The following is a 15,473-nucleotide window of genomic DNA, read 5'->3' on the forward strand; positions in this document are numbered from 1 at the left end:
CCCAAAGTGCTGGGATTACAGGTGTGAGCCATGACGCCTGGCCTATAGTGCTGATTTTTGAAATATATATATAAGCAATGTCATTTTGAAAAAAAATTAAATTACTGAATTTGCATATTACCAGAACATCTGCTGAATTTAATTTCTTGTCAATAATTGGAATTTTAAAATGTATCTTTTGTTTCTTTGCATACTAGAATCTAGTTTCTACTGTTTTCTATTTCTAACTGGCAAAGTAACCTTCAATTTTATTCTGGTTTTCTCAGACATAACGACAACTATTTCCAAGAGTCCAAACTAACACACAAATCAAATTAGGTTTTAAAATGTAGCAACAACAATAAAACTAAAGAAGAAATTAAAACAAACAAACAAAAAACCCCCAAGTTTAGTCAGCCATCCCTTTGTCCATCCATTCATTCATTCAACCTTTAAGTGCCTACAGAATGCTAAGCAGTGTGCCAGGCCCTGGGGATCTAAGGACAAATGAATATCTACACATAAACATACGCATATATATATAGGTACACATACATATTGTGTGTGTGTGTGTGTGTGTGTGTATGAAATGGAAGTTTAATTAGAACTCCAAGGAAGTTTAAATAGAAAACCAAAGGAAAAAAAAACGTTTATAGGTCAACCGACTTCTACCTCTGCCTGGTATTTACCCACTGTGGCTGACCTGTAGTGTGGTGGGGGGAGCTGCTGGATGACATCGTGGATTTTTATCAGCCTTTCTTCATCTGTTGCTGCTGAAACTGCATCCTAGAACAGTCACAGTACAAAATAAACTAGTGAGCTCTGTTGGTAAAAATGAAAGTTCTTCACTTACAATTCAATTTTCACTCTGAGATCAACTTGCTTTGCTCTTGGATGCGAAATGGCAAGGAAACACAACATCGTATTAAGGAAGTCAACTGTTTCCACACAGTGTGAACACTGAGATCTACGAAACTAATTTTAAAAAGGCTTGATGGTCATCAGTATTAAGGGTGACAAGACTAGCAGCTCAAAGTCAGAAAGCACAAGAATGACAATGTGAAAACAGCAAAGACCACTGACTAGCTGGCAATATTTGTTTTTTTAAGGAGTCATTTCAGTCACAGAACTATTTCTTACATGTGACCAAACCAATGTTCATGTGTTTTGAACAAAAGCACAGCAAAGTTCCACAAAGAATTAGATTCAAAAGTAGCCTGTACTCACAGAAAATTTCTCATAGAGCTGGTAGGTAAGCAGAGGGTTTGGGAGTTCCCGGAAGTACAGCTTACACAGGGAGCCCACAGAATGGATGTCCTGAACATACGGTTCTTTCATCAGGTCGGGGACATGCTCAGAGTCAAATTCATGGCTGACGTAGACAGAAGAGGACAAGCAAATCATTTGATTGAGGAGAGCAAATATGTGTCTTAAAAACAGAAAGCATAAGCTCCAAAAGTGTTCAGCTCTATCTCAGTGAGTTGCTATTATCTTCCATTAATTATATTTCATTTAAGTTGTGTTTGGACTTCAGCAACAACTGGATGTCTTAGTACAAGACAGATGTCTTTCTATGTGGAAATTAAGGGCACAGCTTTAATACTAAAATGGACAATAGCCTCTGAGATACATATGAATGAACAGCTCTTATAGTACAACAGTCTGAAAACAGGACTCCTAATTGCTAATGACTTGAATATCCAATATTTTGGCAATTCCAGAGACTAGTGTTGAATGGCAACTCATCGATGAACAATTATGAACAGAAATTCCTCAGATACAAATTGTACAACACAGAAATGCTTTCCCGAGGCAGGATAAAAAAGTCAGAAACGACATAAAGCAATTCCTAGCTAACAACAAATTTTAATAGGCAGGAAAATCTGTATCATTAGAATGAGTAAAATAAAAGTTGTACACAGAATAGTAAGGCAGATTAAGCTCACTCTCCAGGAGGTTAATTAATATTCATCCACAGGCATGAGACCACTTATCATCTACCTAGAGGATTAATGTGTGTGTACAATATGAATATGAGATTTACTTTGTCTTAAACTGAAGACTGAAACTGTCTTTAGTACAAGAACTAATTTATGTATTTTCCAAGCATGTATTTCCCAAAACTGAGATGGGCTCTGTGATCTGTTAAAGTATTAAAATCTCTACAGAATAATGGCAGTTACCATGTACTACAGTAAAAAAGAAAGGGTAATGGCATATCAAGAATAGTCTAGAATCCAAGAGATTAAGCAAAAATAAAATATTGCAGGCACAGAGTTTGTCACTGTTTTTGTCTCAGAGAAGATTTGGGGAGGATGTGAAATATGTAGAGATGCATATTTGAACATAAACACAGAATCAGGGTCAAAGGAGATTAGAAAATGTTCCATTCCCATCCATTTTAATTAACACCTAAAGAATAATTCTATTATAATGCAAATTTTATCTCTCATGGCTGTCATTGGTTCAAACTCAATTTGCTAAAATCTTCAAACACTATAAAGAGACAAAATACAAGTACTGAAGAGATTAAGGTGCATGGTTCTCTGATACTACAGATGAAAAAAATGCCATTTAGAAAAGTATACAGAGACAATAACATGGATATTATTTCCTATTTTATCTAAATTATCTTTAATGAAAATAGGTTATCAAAGTAAGTGAATCCGTTTTAAAATATTTTCATTTTAATTAGCTAAGTAGGAGTGAAAAAGTGCCATATAAGATTTTACCGTAGTCTCTGGATATTGGAGGCAACACCAGAAAGGCGATAGATTCCATCCACGATGCCATATCTCTCAATGAATGCTGTGCAGCTTTGAAGAACCTGCGGCACTAAAGAGAATTTGTAAAGAAACAGATGAAATTGGTAGTATTCACTGGAACCAAAGTAGCCAAAAAATAAGATTGTCTTAGTTTACAAAAGCTATAAAATAAAATTTGTAAATTAAAGTTTAAAGGGGCAAAAATTAATCCACTACAAAAAATGATGAGGGTATATTTACTTAATTTCCCACCTAAATTAGATAACTAATTCCTGAATAATCAAGACTGGTTCTATGTCATGATATTTAAGTGAGTAAAAGAGTTCATACATTATTAGGACAGTCTCTCTTCTGCAGTAGACTCATTTAGATCATGTTACAGTTACACATTACAGTAAAGTAAACTGTTTAGTCCTAACACCATGCCAGATTTTTAAGAAATACAGCTGTTCAGCTGACTTTCATATATAGCAAATGAATATATAAAGTTAAATGCTTATCCCAACAACATAATTGCTTGTAAGTGCTACAAAGTTTTGCTTCTAAAAAAGTATCTTCTATATTTTCATAGTTAATGCAAATTCTGACTTTATTCAATAAACAAAACACCAATATAATGCAAAGCCCAAGGCAATTTCAAATAGATGGAATCTTGTAACTTCCTGGCCATACCTACATTAACTTTATTGACATTTTGACTTTATATTATCAGCTCATAATAAAGGGCACTCTCTCTGGTTAGCTCCATGAATACACACTGGACAGCTATGCTGGGGCATGCAGTATAGAACAGAATTTTCAAAATATATGATAAAACATTTTATAACCATTCAAACATTTACAATAGCTGAGAATTTAACATTAGTTGTTTTGCAATGCAGATTGATGAGTTTACAGACTTTAGTATAATCATTTGATAGGGTTAGTTAAAATCCTTGAAAAGAAATGCTTGGAAAATTTGGTCTGCAAAGAGCTACTATACTAGAGATGAAATATTCAGAGTGGCAAATGAAAGAAATAAGATGTTTTAATAAGGTAATTTCAGTGAATGTATTTCATTAACAGTATATTGTCATTCCTTTATTATTATAACCAACTTTTCCTTGGTTTTCCTGACTTTTGTTGTCCTTCCTGCAATCCATCTTTAAATTCTGTCAGATCCTATAACAACATTTAAAACTTAACCTCCTTATCTCTGATTAAAAAAATCAAAAAACAAAAACCAGCAGCTGATAGTATTGAGTACTAAATATATGCCAGGCTAAGTACTTTACAATGGATACTCTCTGATTTTCAGAGAAATCCTACAAGGAAAGTACTATATATTCCCATTTTTACAGAGAAGAAATTGTATATTAGAGTAAGTTTTACCCAAGGGCAGGCAGGAAACACTGGCAGAAGTGAGAGATTCCAACTCAGGCAGTCCAAGTAAGAGCCAATGCTTTTGTTTTGTTTTTTATTCAACACACACACACACGCACACACACATACATATATCTTTTTTTATTATACTTTAAGTTCTGGGGTACATGTGCAGAACGTGCAGTTTTGTTATGTAAGTATACACGTGCCATGGTGGTTTGCTGCACCCATCAACCCGTCATCTACATTGAGTATTTCTCCTAATGTTATCCCTCCCCTAGCCCCCCACCCCCCGACAGGCCCTGGTGTGTGATGTTCCCCTCCCTATTCCATGTGTTCTCATTGTTCAACTCCCACTTATGAGTGAGCACATGTGGTGTTTGGTTTTCTGTTCTTGTGATAGTTTGCTGAGAATGATGGCTTCCAGCTTCATCCATGTCCCTGCAAAGGACATGAACTCATCCTTTTTTATGGCTGCATAGTATTCCATGGTGTATATGTGCCACATTTTCTTTATCCAGTCAGAGCCAATGCTTTTAACTACTGCAATACACTGCCTGGCAGAGAAGGCCTTTCACAATCTACACTTAATTATTATTGTATTTCCGTATTCCACAACTCTAGGCCTAGTGAAGTGTTACCTTTTGCCATACAAACCAACCATCCTATGACTTCTTCACAAAACAATTTCCTCTAGCTGGACTCTCTCCCATAACCCTCTTCATATAGAAAAAATTCTTGGCTATTGTTCAAAATCCAGCTAAACTATCACTCTTAAGTGAGCCTTCATTGAATACCCACAAGTAGAGGTGGCTGAGCACTGTGTTCTATGTGCTCATAGAACAATATTTCAAATTATCATTTATTTGTTTATACAACTATTACCCTTTTCTGACTGCGGGCTCTTCAAGAGCAAAACCATGCATCATTCATCTTTGTATATTTAAAACTCAGGAACACTGTCCTGACACAATGTATAAAATTAGCAAGTGAATTAATTTACCAGTGCCCTGAGAGCCTGAAACAGTCATTATCTGGTCAAGTCAGCAGGGAAGGAACCTTAGTTTTCATATGGAACTACATTTATATGAATACATTTTCAACTACATGCTTTCTGCCTCTAAAAATATTCAAATTCAAGACTTTCAGTAACAAGAAAAGGTTATGGTTATGTAGTAAAGATGAAGGGCAGGTAGAATTGCTGAGTATTTCTTGTGGATTTAATTGATATTAGAAGCAACCTCTGTGTCGAAATGATATGCAAAATACATAGCATCTTTATAAAAGCTTGGGTTCCATTTCTAATATTGTCCCACCAATGATAAGCTTGGTGTCTTAGGTGTCAATTCTAAAAACTGGAAGTGGAATAATAAAATTTGGGGCTAGAAAATTTCAGTCACCTGCTTCAAAGGGAATATATTTAGAGATTACTGGGATAATTAACATCATTACTTAGGAAAATAGTTAAAATTCTTTCCTGTAAAGCACTGAGAAGATGCTTCTCATTATATATGCTCCAAATTAACATGGTAATTCACCCAGGTACACAAAAGGTTTGTCTTCAAGAAAAACCCTTCAGAGCACAGTATTTTATTTCCATATTATCAGGCTCTCCTAGCACACATAAATTTTTCATAAAAATAAGCTAACATTTATAAAAAAAAGTATCGGTAATTTTCATTGGATGTGTATATCTGTGTGTTATTAGATTCATATCTGTTTATTCTTCCAAATAAGTAGGAAAACATTGAAAATATGGAGAATTAGGTCTTTTCCTGATAACATGACCAAGTCTCTACACACCTAGTACTTCATGGCAAGCATCTGAATCGTTTTCTTATATTTTGTGTTCCCTGAGTAGGACTGAATGTCTATACAACAATCACATAATGAGCTTAATAAATAAAATTACATAACTATAACTTGTAAGTTTAAGGGAGACAAATGAATCATTTAAATAAATAGGTGGCAAAATGAAAGAAAAGCATAAACTTGAATCTTGAAGAAAAGAGAGCAGAAACTGAAAAACAATGTCAGAAGAAAAAAGGAGAAAAGATCTGTTTTATTTTTTCGTAAAAGAGTAGGAAAGCAATATAAGAATCCAATATATTATGTTTTGTAAAAAAATCCTAGTTTTAAAAAAAGGCACTTTACTAGCTACCCCCAAACCATCTAACAAACCAGCCAAATGCACACCGAATAATGACCCAGTCAAAATGTAACATTAGAAACCTCCAAAATGTTTCCTCCAGAAGACGGTATGACTTTCAGAATCATTCCCACATTCTCACATAACACACTTCTGATTTACTTTGATTTTACATTCTTCGTTTTTAAAATATCATCATATGACAACAGAGTAAGAAGTGCATATTTAAATTAAAATCAATGATCCTTAAAATTAGAATATGGCTAAAAGAAGTAGGATATAAGTATGACAAGAATTGATCTTTGATTTTTTTTTTCTTGACAGTTTCATTTCTGCTCTTTTCTCTTCATTCATTCACTCGCTCACTCACTCATCAATCATGTATTTACTAAGTCTCTTCTATTTTCCAGGCATCATGAAAGCATTACAGATACAGATGAAAAAGCTGAGTTCCAGTTTCAGGGAGGTGGTTTCCAGGCTAAAGGGACATGAGTACAGTATTACTTATTAGAATGTGCATCATCATTCTACCTAATATGACTACCTAAAGGATTAATTTCTGGCGTTATTTGGGTCTCGCTTTTTCCTACTGTGCTCTGATTTAAAATTTTGTGCATATAATACAACATAGAAATATGTTCAGGCAACAGAGAGTCCTCTCCGAAGGTTTCAAAATATTTGTAATATTTTGTACCAAACATAATTTTACCTAGTTTTCTATAAACCTCTCACTATTTTGTTTTAGTGATCTCAATTCAAACTTTTAATGAAATTCAGTTTTAAATATGTACAGCAAAAAAAAAAATACTAAGTCTTATGAAAAAATCAATGATGCCAGAAAAAGAAATTAACATCACAACAACAACAACAACAATACAACATTTTAAAGCTATAGTTAAGGATGCCAAAGTAGGCTGGGGGTAGTGGCTCATGCCTGTAATCCCAGCACTTTGGGAGGCTGAGACAGGCAGATCACCTGAGGTCAGGAGTTCAAGACCAGCCTGGCCAATATGGTGAAACCCTGTCTTTACCAAAAAATACAGGGAAAAAAAAAAATTAGCCAGGCATGGTGGTGGGTGCCTGTAATCCCAGCTACTCAGGAGGCTGAGGCAGGAGAATTGCTTGAACCTGGGAGGTGGAGGTTGCAGTGAGCTGAGATTGTGCCATTGCACTCCAGCCTGGGCAACAAGAGCAAAACTCCGTATCAAAACAAAACAAAACAAACAAAACAAAAGGATGCCAAAGTAAATGACAAATTAGTAGAATCTATGCTCAAAAAAAGTACTATGTGGGCAGATTTTAAAACAATCAGTTCTACAAATAACTGTGATATAATGTTTAATACACTCAATTATAAACACTGGTTTGTGATAGCTAAAAAACTCTGTATGATCATCCTGATTGAACAGCAGGGACCACACATAAAGAATAAAAAGACAACTGCCTTGTCAGGCTCCTATGTGATTTCTTACAACACTTTGTACAGAAGACACAGGTCAAGTTTGTCACTTGCTCCAAAAGAGAGGTACTCAGAAGTTTAGAAAGTATAATAGGATAATCTCCCTATAAAGCTGATTTTTCACTAGGAAATATTCAGAGAATTAACCATTTAGCAAAACATAATTTAAAAAAAATTTTTATTTTATATGGAATGCTTCACGAATTTGTGTGTCATTTTTGTGCAGGGGTCACACTTATCTCTGTATTGTTCAAATTTTAGTATATGTGCTGTCAAAGCAAGCACATAAAACGTAATTTTGATATGAGCTTCCTTCTCAGAAAAATCTAGTGCAAGGTTAATTTTATTTAGGGTAAAGACACTATATTAAAGTCTAAACTTTGAGAAAGAACAATTATATATGATATATATCAATATTATATATACTGTATGTGTCTCATCTCTCCTCACAATTATGTATATAATATATAATCATTTTTTCTTCATTTTATTCTAATTAGAGTTTAAAATATATAATCAATTCTAATTGTTTTAATTTAGACTTTAAAATAGTCTCTCTCTCTATATATATGTATGTGTAAATATATACACACATATGATATAACTGTGGTTATAGGTCATGGACAATACATATGAAGTCTTTTTTTTTTTTTTTGAGATAGGGTCTCATTCTGTTGCCCAGGCTAGAGTGCTATGGTGTGATCATGGCTCACTGCATCCTGGACCTCCTGGGCTCATGAGATCCTCCCACCTCAACCTCTCAAGTAGCTGGAACCACAGGCACATGCCACCATGCCCAGCTAATTTTTAAAAATTTTTTGTAGAGACACTGCCTCTACAAAAAAATCAATGATAAAAAATCAGTGATACCAAAAAACTCTGTTCCACTCAAATAGATTTTATCATAATTAGGGAACAGATGAATACTGTAGTTTAACCTGCTATTTTTCAGACAGAAGTGATATAATAGCCTCTGACCTCCCCTATCATCCTTATGAAGAATGGAAATATAACTGAAACTTCTAAGTACAACTAAAATTGAATTGATATTTGAAAGCTAATGAGCATGGCAGGACAAACTGGAAAAGTCTCTTTCATTTTTTTTTCTTTTTTTTTTGAGATGGAGTCTCGCTCTTGTTGCCCAGACTGGAGTGCAATGGCATGATCTTGGCTCACTGCAACCTCCACCTCCCAGGTTCAAGCAATTCTCCTGCCTCAGCCTCCTGAGCAGCTAGGATTACAGGCATGTGCCACCATGCCTGGTCACTTTTTGTATTTTTAGTAGAGACAGGGTTTCACCATATTGGCCAGGCTGGTCTTGAACTCCTGACCTCAGGTGATCCGCCTGTCTCAGCCTCCCAAAGTGCTGGGATTACAGGCGTGAGCCACCCTGCTGGGCCTCTCTTTCATATTAATGATCACGTCTAAGCAAGGTTTAACATGTTACATGGTGTTAAACATGCCATGTTGCCCAGGCTGGTCTCAAACCCCTAGGCTCAGGTGCTCTTCCCACCTAGGCTTCCCAAAGAGCTAAGATTACAGGCATGAGCCACCACACCCAGCCCCCTATGAAGTCTTAAAATCCGAAAAAACTGAAATTCCTCACATATTCATTAAATCAAAGACAAACTACTAAATCACTCAGCTATTAAAAAACCATTTTATTTCCTAATTAAAATTTTAGTTAATAAACTTCAAAGGTTTCCCTTCTCCTGCTAATTTAGGCTTCATTTGAATGTTCAAATGAATATCCTTCTTATGAATATTTATTCATTTCTTACCAACCCTGATGAAACAGGAAATTATTTTAATATGCCAAGTATAATATATCTGACCTCGGTCTTCGAGGTTTCTGGCTCCTAAAGTTTACTGAATTTCAATTACACTTTAAGGTCACAAGTTAATTTTTTTTCTAGTCATTTGAGTTTAACTTGGCAAAGAGGGATTAATCTTCCAGGATTATTAAATGCATTTCTAATATTCCTCTAATTTTTTTAATTGAAAAAGCAAGACAACTAAGAAAAAAAATCTCAACAATATTCTCTAATGCTTTACTATAATTACATTCATTTTTCATATCACCTAAGTATCCAGACTTCTAAAAGTTGTATCTACTATTTATAGATAATATTTTTCAGGTTCCTACATTGTATTCAAACTTATTTTATGTATTTATTTAGAGACAGGGTTTTGCCTTGTTGCCCAGGCTGGAGTGCAGTGGCAAGATGATAGCTTACTGTAGTCTCCAACTCCTGGGGTCCAGCAATCCCCCGACCTCAGCCTCCAAACTAGCTAAAAGTATGGGCGTGTGCCACCATGCCCAGCCTGTTTTGCATGTTTTTCTTATAAATGGGGTTTTGCTATGCTGCCCAGGCTGGTGTAAACTCCCGGCCTCCAGCAATCCTCCCACCTTGGCCTCCCAAGATTCTAGGATTACAGGCATAAGCCATCTCACCCAGCTCAGACTTAAAATTTTTAACAGCTTCAACATTTATACAACATTCCCCTGTATGGGTGTAATGGCTCACGCCTGTAATCCTAGCACTTTGGGAGGCTAAGGTGGGTGGATTGCTTGAATCCAGGAGTTCAAGATCAGCCTGGCCAACATGGCAAAATCCCACCTCTACTAAAAAATACAAAAATTAGCTGAGTGTGATGGTGCATGCCTATAGTCCCAGCTATTCAGGAAGCTGAGGCAGGAGGACAGCTTGAGCCCAGGAGGCAGAGGTTGCAGTGAGCTGAGATTGTGACACTGCACTCCAGCCTGGATGACAGAGTGAAACCCCATCTTAAAAAAGAACATTCTCCCAAAGTTGGGTATTTCATTTTCTTTGTTCTCACACAATATGCTATGATGAACACTTTTATTTCTATTTAATTATAACATTAAGATAAGTCCCTAAGGATGGATTCATTAGATGAAAGGAACACTATAAAGTGTCTTGCTATGAAATGTCAAATGTTTTCCAAAAAGGTAGTGCTAACTCAGAACCTCCTGAAACCAACGATTCTGAACCTATTGGTAAAAATCACTACTATATTTATGGCACTGGATATCATAATTTAGAAAAATAGCTTTGTTATTTTAATATTTACCAAGGTAAAATGGTATTTCAAAATTGCCTAAAGATACATTTCCATGATTACAAATAAGGATAAACATTTTTCTGTATTTTGTTTATTATTTATAGCCCTGTGACAGTTTAATGTTTGTATCTTTTCTCCATTCTTTTACTCAGGAACTTTAATTTTCTAAAAAATCTGAAATGATATTCTCATACACTATAATAGCAGCATTTCATCATATCCAAAAAATGATTATATTTCCTTGTCTATGGTACCTCTCCCTCTACATTGTTATTTTTCATTATATGAAAAGTATATATATATATTTAAGTCATCTCTTTATGTTTTTTGTATAAATCTGAGAAAGCTATTATTTATTTTATCTCAAAACAAAATCAGTTCACATTGGCAATTCTGTAAGTTTAAAATGGTTAACTTATACATTTGAAGTTTATTTTCAGTATGATGAAGTGTGAATTTTTTTCAAAACTAAGTATCTCAGTATGTATTATAAATAGCTCTTCCATGTGACACGGTTCTAAAACCATACTTTTCTCACAATGGATTCTTACGTACAGTAACAACTATTTCTGAACACTCTAAGCTGTTTCACTCACATTTCATTCTCGGCACAAAACTCTGCCTTTAAAAAAAAAACATTTCTTTTTTTTTTTTTTTTTTTTTTGAGACAAGGTCTTGCTCTGTCGCCCAGGCTGGAGTGCAGTGGCGTGAAACCAGCTTACTGCAACCCCCGCCTCCCAAGCTCAAGTGATTCTCCCACCTCGGCCTCTCAAGTAACTGGGATTACAGGTGCGTACTACTACGCCGGCTAATTTTTGTATTTTTGGTAGAGACCAGGTCTTGCCATGTTGTGTAGGCTGATCTTGAACTCCTAGGCTCAAGCTATCTGCCTGCCTCAGACTCCCAAAGTGCTGGGATTGCAGGCATGAGCTACTGCACCCAGTGAAAACTCTGCTTTTCTAGTTTTGAATATTGTTTTAATATATAGTAAAACTAGATGTCTCCCATCCTATCACTGATTTTTTTCTTTGACATTCTCACTGGTTGAGTTTTCCATGTGCATTTAGTTGCAAAAGTAATCCTCAGGGTTTTGTTTTTGTTTTTTTAGGGATCTGCATTAAGTTGGTATTAATTTGGGAATAACATCTGTTTGAAACAACATTTTGTCTACTCTCTCAAGAAACATGGTACAGTTTGCATTAAATTCCTAAGTCCATTGATATTCTTTTAACAATGAGTAAGACCTTAATTTGAACTTGATACTATCAACTCAGTATTATTATTATTACTTTACCATTGTTTTACACTAATGGTCTTCTCAAAAGGCACAATGGGTATTTCCCATACTAATTTGGAATTTCACAATCACCTATTTCTGGTACTTAGCAACATCATAGGTAGATTCTGCCTTCATCTTCTGGCATTTCTGAAAGAGATGCTAGAGGAAAGTGCTATTTTTAAATATAAAAGGAAAACTCCTTTTTTTCTTTCCCTTCTATCCATCCCCCCATCCAACAACTAAATTCTTGATTCATAATTTAATTTATAAAGAAAGGAATATAGATTCCTACAAAAAATAAAACACAGATTCTCTACAAAAAAAATAAAATGAAAAATAAAAATTAGCCAGGTGTGGTGGCGCATGCCTGTAGTCCCAGCTACTCTGGGAGGACTGCCTGAGCCCAGGAATTCAAGGCTGCAGTCAGCTATGATCACGCCACTGCACTCCAGCTTGGGCAACAAAGCAAGGCCCTGTCTCTTTAAAACTAAAAAAAATTGGAAGATTGATTTTGGCATTTTATGTCTCAAAACTCTGACAGTTTTTTTTCCATAAGAAGAATTAGATAAATATTTTAGGATAAAATGTGGGTGGCAAAACTGGCTGAAGAAGCTATCTAGGGAGAAATAGAAACTCAGGCAAAATAACAGGGTGGTTGTAATATATTTTGTGTGAATGTCCTACTCTTCCCGAATAGAACATGAACATCTCTGATGCCAAAGTGCATTCTTAGACTTTTCATTCTCAGTTCCACCCACAACTGAGTACCTGAGAAAGCTTAATACATGCATTGAACTGAAATGAAACAGATATCATTTGACTAAATCTACTCCATAATTGGTTATAGAGAACCAATATGGAGAGGTCAGAAACTCAAAGTATAAGCTTGCACATTTTATTTTTACCTTCAAAACCAGAATTTAGAAGGTGCTCCCCCAGGTCACAACCAAACACCCTCTCTTTCAAGATTCCCCGCTGCTTCAGCTTCTGTTTTGTTGGACGAGACTTCATGAATGTTCGTAAGAACGTAATGAGCTTGCCGTGCTTTTTAGACACTAAAAATCAATAAAGAGAAAAGATCTTAGTTGTGGCAAGAGGTTACATTTTACTTAGCATAAAAAGAAACATATCTCAAGAGGCTGACAGCAAAATAATCTATTACGAATATACTTTATAATCTTTAGGAAAATGTCAGCAGAAGTTTAGCTAAGAGTCGTGTTATAAATAACATCATAATTTTGTACTTCCTTTTTGTTGCAGGAAGTCAGGGACCCGGAATGGAGGGACCGGCTGAAGCCATGGCAGAAGAACATAAATTGTGAAGATTTCATGGACATTTATTAGTTCCCCAAATTAATACTTTTATAATTTCTTACGCCTGTCTTTACTGCAATCTCTGAACATAAATTGTGAAGATTTCATGGACATTTATTACTTCCCCAATCAATACTCTTGTGGTTTCCTATGCCTGTCTTTAATCTCTTAATCCCATCATCTTCGTAAACTGAGGATGTATGACACCTCAGGACCCTGTGATGATTGTGTTAACTGCACAAACTGTTTGTAAAATGTGTGTATGAACAATATGAAATCTGGGCATCCAAAAAGAACAGGATAACTGCAATTTTCAGGGAACAAGGGAGATAACCATAAGGCCTGACTGCCTGTGGGGCCAGGCAGAACATAGTCATATTTCTCTTCTTGCAAAAGTGAACAGGAGAAATATCGCTGAATTCTTTTTCTCAGCAAGGAATAGCCCTGGGAAAGAGAATGCATTCCCACAGGGAGGTCTCTAACATGGCCACTCTGGGAGTGTCTGTCTTATGCAGTTGTAGATAAGGGGTGAAATACGCCCTGGTCTCCTGCAGTGCCCCCAGGCTTACTAGGATTAGGAAATTCCTGCCTAGTAAATTTTAGTCAGACCGGTTCCCTGCTCTTGAATCCTGTTTCCTTTTAAAATGTTTATCAATGACAATGTGTGCATAGTGGGACATGAAACTTTATCAGCAATTCTAATTTCACCCTGGTCCTGTGATCTCGCTCTGCCCCCATTTGCCTTGTGATGTTTTACTGCCTTGTGAAGCATGAGATCTCTGTGACCCACACCCTATTTGTAAACTCCCTCCCCTTTGAAAATTGCTAATAAAAACTTGCTGGTTTTGCGGCTTAGGGAGCATCACAGAACCTGCCAACATGTGATGTCTCCTCCGGACACCCAGCTTTAAAATGTGTCTTTTTTGTACTCTTTCCCTTTATTTCTCAGACCAGCCGACACTTCGGGAAAATAGAAAAGAACCTACATTAAAATACTGGGGGCTGGTTCCCCCAATATCTTCTCACCACCTTACCTTATGAGACTGTAAGCAAATTTAAATGTTGTAACCCATGATGTTTGAATCAAGCTTGGTAAACCAGTCATCTTCCCAATGCATACTTAAGGATGTTACAGGATTACAAGACGAACCTGAGTTTTACTGTAATATATTGCTTTGGAGATCTTTATAATAAGTAAGACTTAAAATGGTGTAAAAGCAGTTTGCATTTTTAGTCAATTTTTAAATTATTTTACTTGATGGTTAGAAATTTTCATAGCACTTGTAATCTGTTGAATATAACTGAAAAAAGAAAACTCTTTCTCATTTTGCAAAGAGGACAATCCCATAATGACACAGAACACACTTGTCAACCTAATGGCTATATAAATACAAAAGACACACCCACACAAGCATCAGATAGTCCATTAACATTCGTCTATAATATACTAAGTACATCATCTTAAATCCTTTATAGATCAAGGAAAAAGGTGAGTAAATTAATATTTGAAAAAATAATTCCACTGACTGATACATTAGAAAGACAACTGAAAAAAACTGAAAGTAAACAAATCCCTTAAAAATGACTTTTGCTGAGAAGTGCAGCTTATAGGGATAATTAAAAGTCAACATACAACAATATCATGAGCTCAAAGATTAGCTGTTAGATAGAAGACTAAGCCGGATGGCCTCAATCCACCTACTAAGTTTGCAGATGATTGCTGAGAGTCTTACTGAAGCCTACTATACATTTTAAAAATTTTTCATGGGTACACAGTAGGTATATATATTTATGGATACGTATTTTGATACAAGCATGCAATGCGTAATAATCACACCAGGGTAAATGGGGTATCCATCCCCTCAAGCATTTATCCTTTGTGTTGCAAACAATCCAATTATAGTATTTTAGTTATTTTTTAATGTACATTTAAATTATTTTTGACTGTAGTCAGCCTGTTGTGCTATCAAATACTAGGTCTTACTCATTCTTTCTATTTTTTGTACACATTAACCATCCCTATTTCTCCCCCAACATTGGCTTATTACCCTTTCTGGCCTCTGGTAACCATCCTTCTAC

At 35.6% G+C, this 15,473-nt stretch overlaps 1 protein-coding gene and 1 non-coding gene across 8 annotated transcripts in view; both read right to left on the reverse strand.

The window, feature by feature from the left end:
- The window catches only part of ARHGAP32 (Rho GTPase activating protein 32), a 317,966-nt gene that overhangs the window by 21,014 nt on the left and 281,479 nt on the right, over positions 1-15,473 (reverse strand). For all 7 annotated transcript variants that reach the window (XM_063671615.1, XM_054438141.2, XM_054438140.2 and 4 more), the window contains 4 exons: positions 12,986-13,135; positions 2,712-2,814; positions 1,207-1,351; positions 683-765 (listed from right to left, as the gene is read on the reverse strand). In XM_063671615.1, the coding sequence (XP_063527685.1) occupies positions 683-765; positions 1,207-1,351; positions 2,712-2,814; positions 12,986-13,135 (481 nt within the window). The remainder of the gene's footprint in view (positions 1-682; positions 766-1,206; positions 1,352-2,711; positions 2,815-12,985; positions 13,136-15,473) is intronic.
- Positions 7,896-7,999, reverse strand: LOC129009102 (U6 spliceosomal RNA). The gene has a single exon (XR_008492644.1). It is a non-coding gene; the product is annotated as a U6 spliceosomal RNA (small nuclear RNA).

Source organism: Pongo pygmaeus, chromosome 9, assembly GCF_028885625.2.
Source record: "Pongo pygmaeus isolate AG05252 chromosome 9, NHGRI_mPonPyg2-v2.0_pri, whole genome shotgun sequence".
Classification (NCBI taxonomy): domain Eukaryota; kingdom Metazoa; phylum Chordata; class Mammalia; order Primates; family Hominidae; genus Pongo; species Pongo pygmaeus.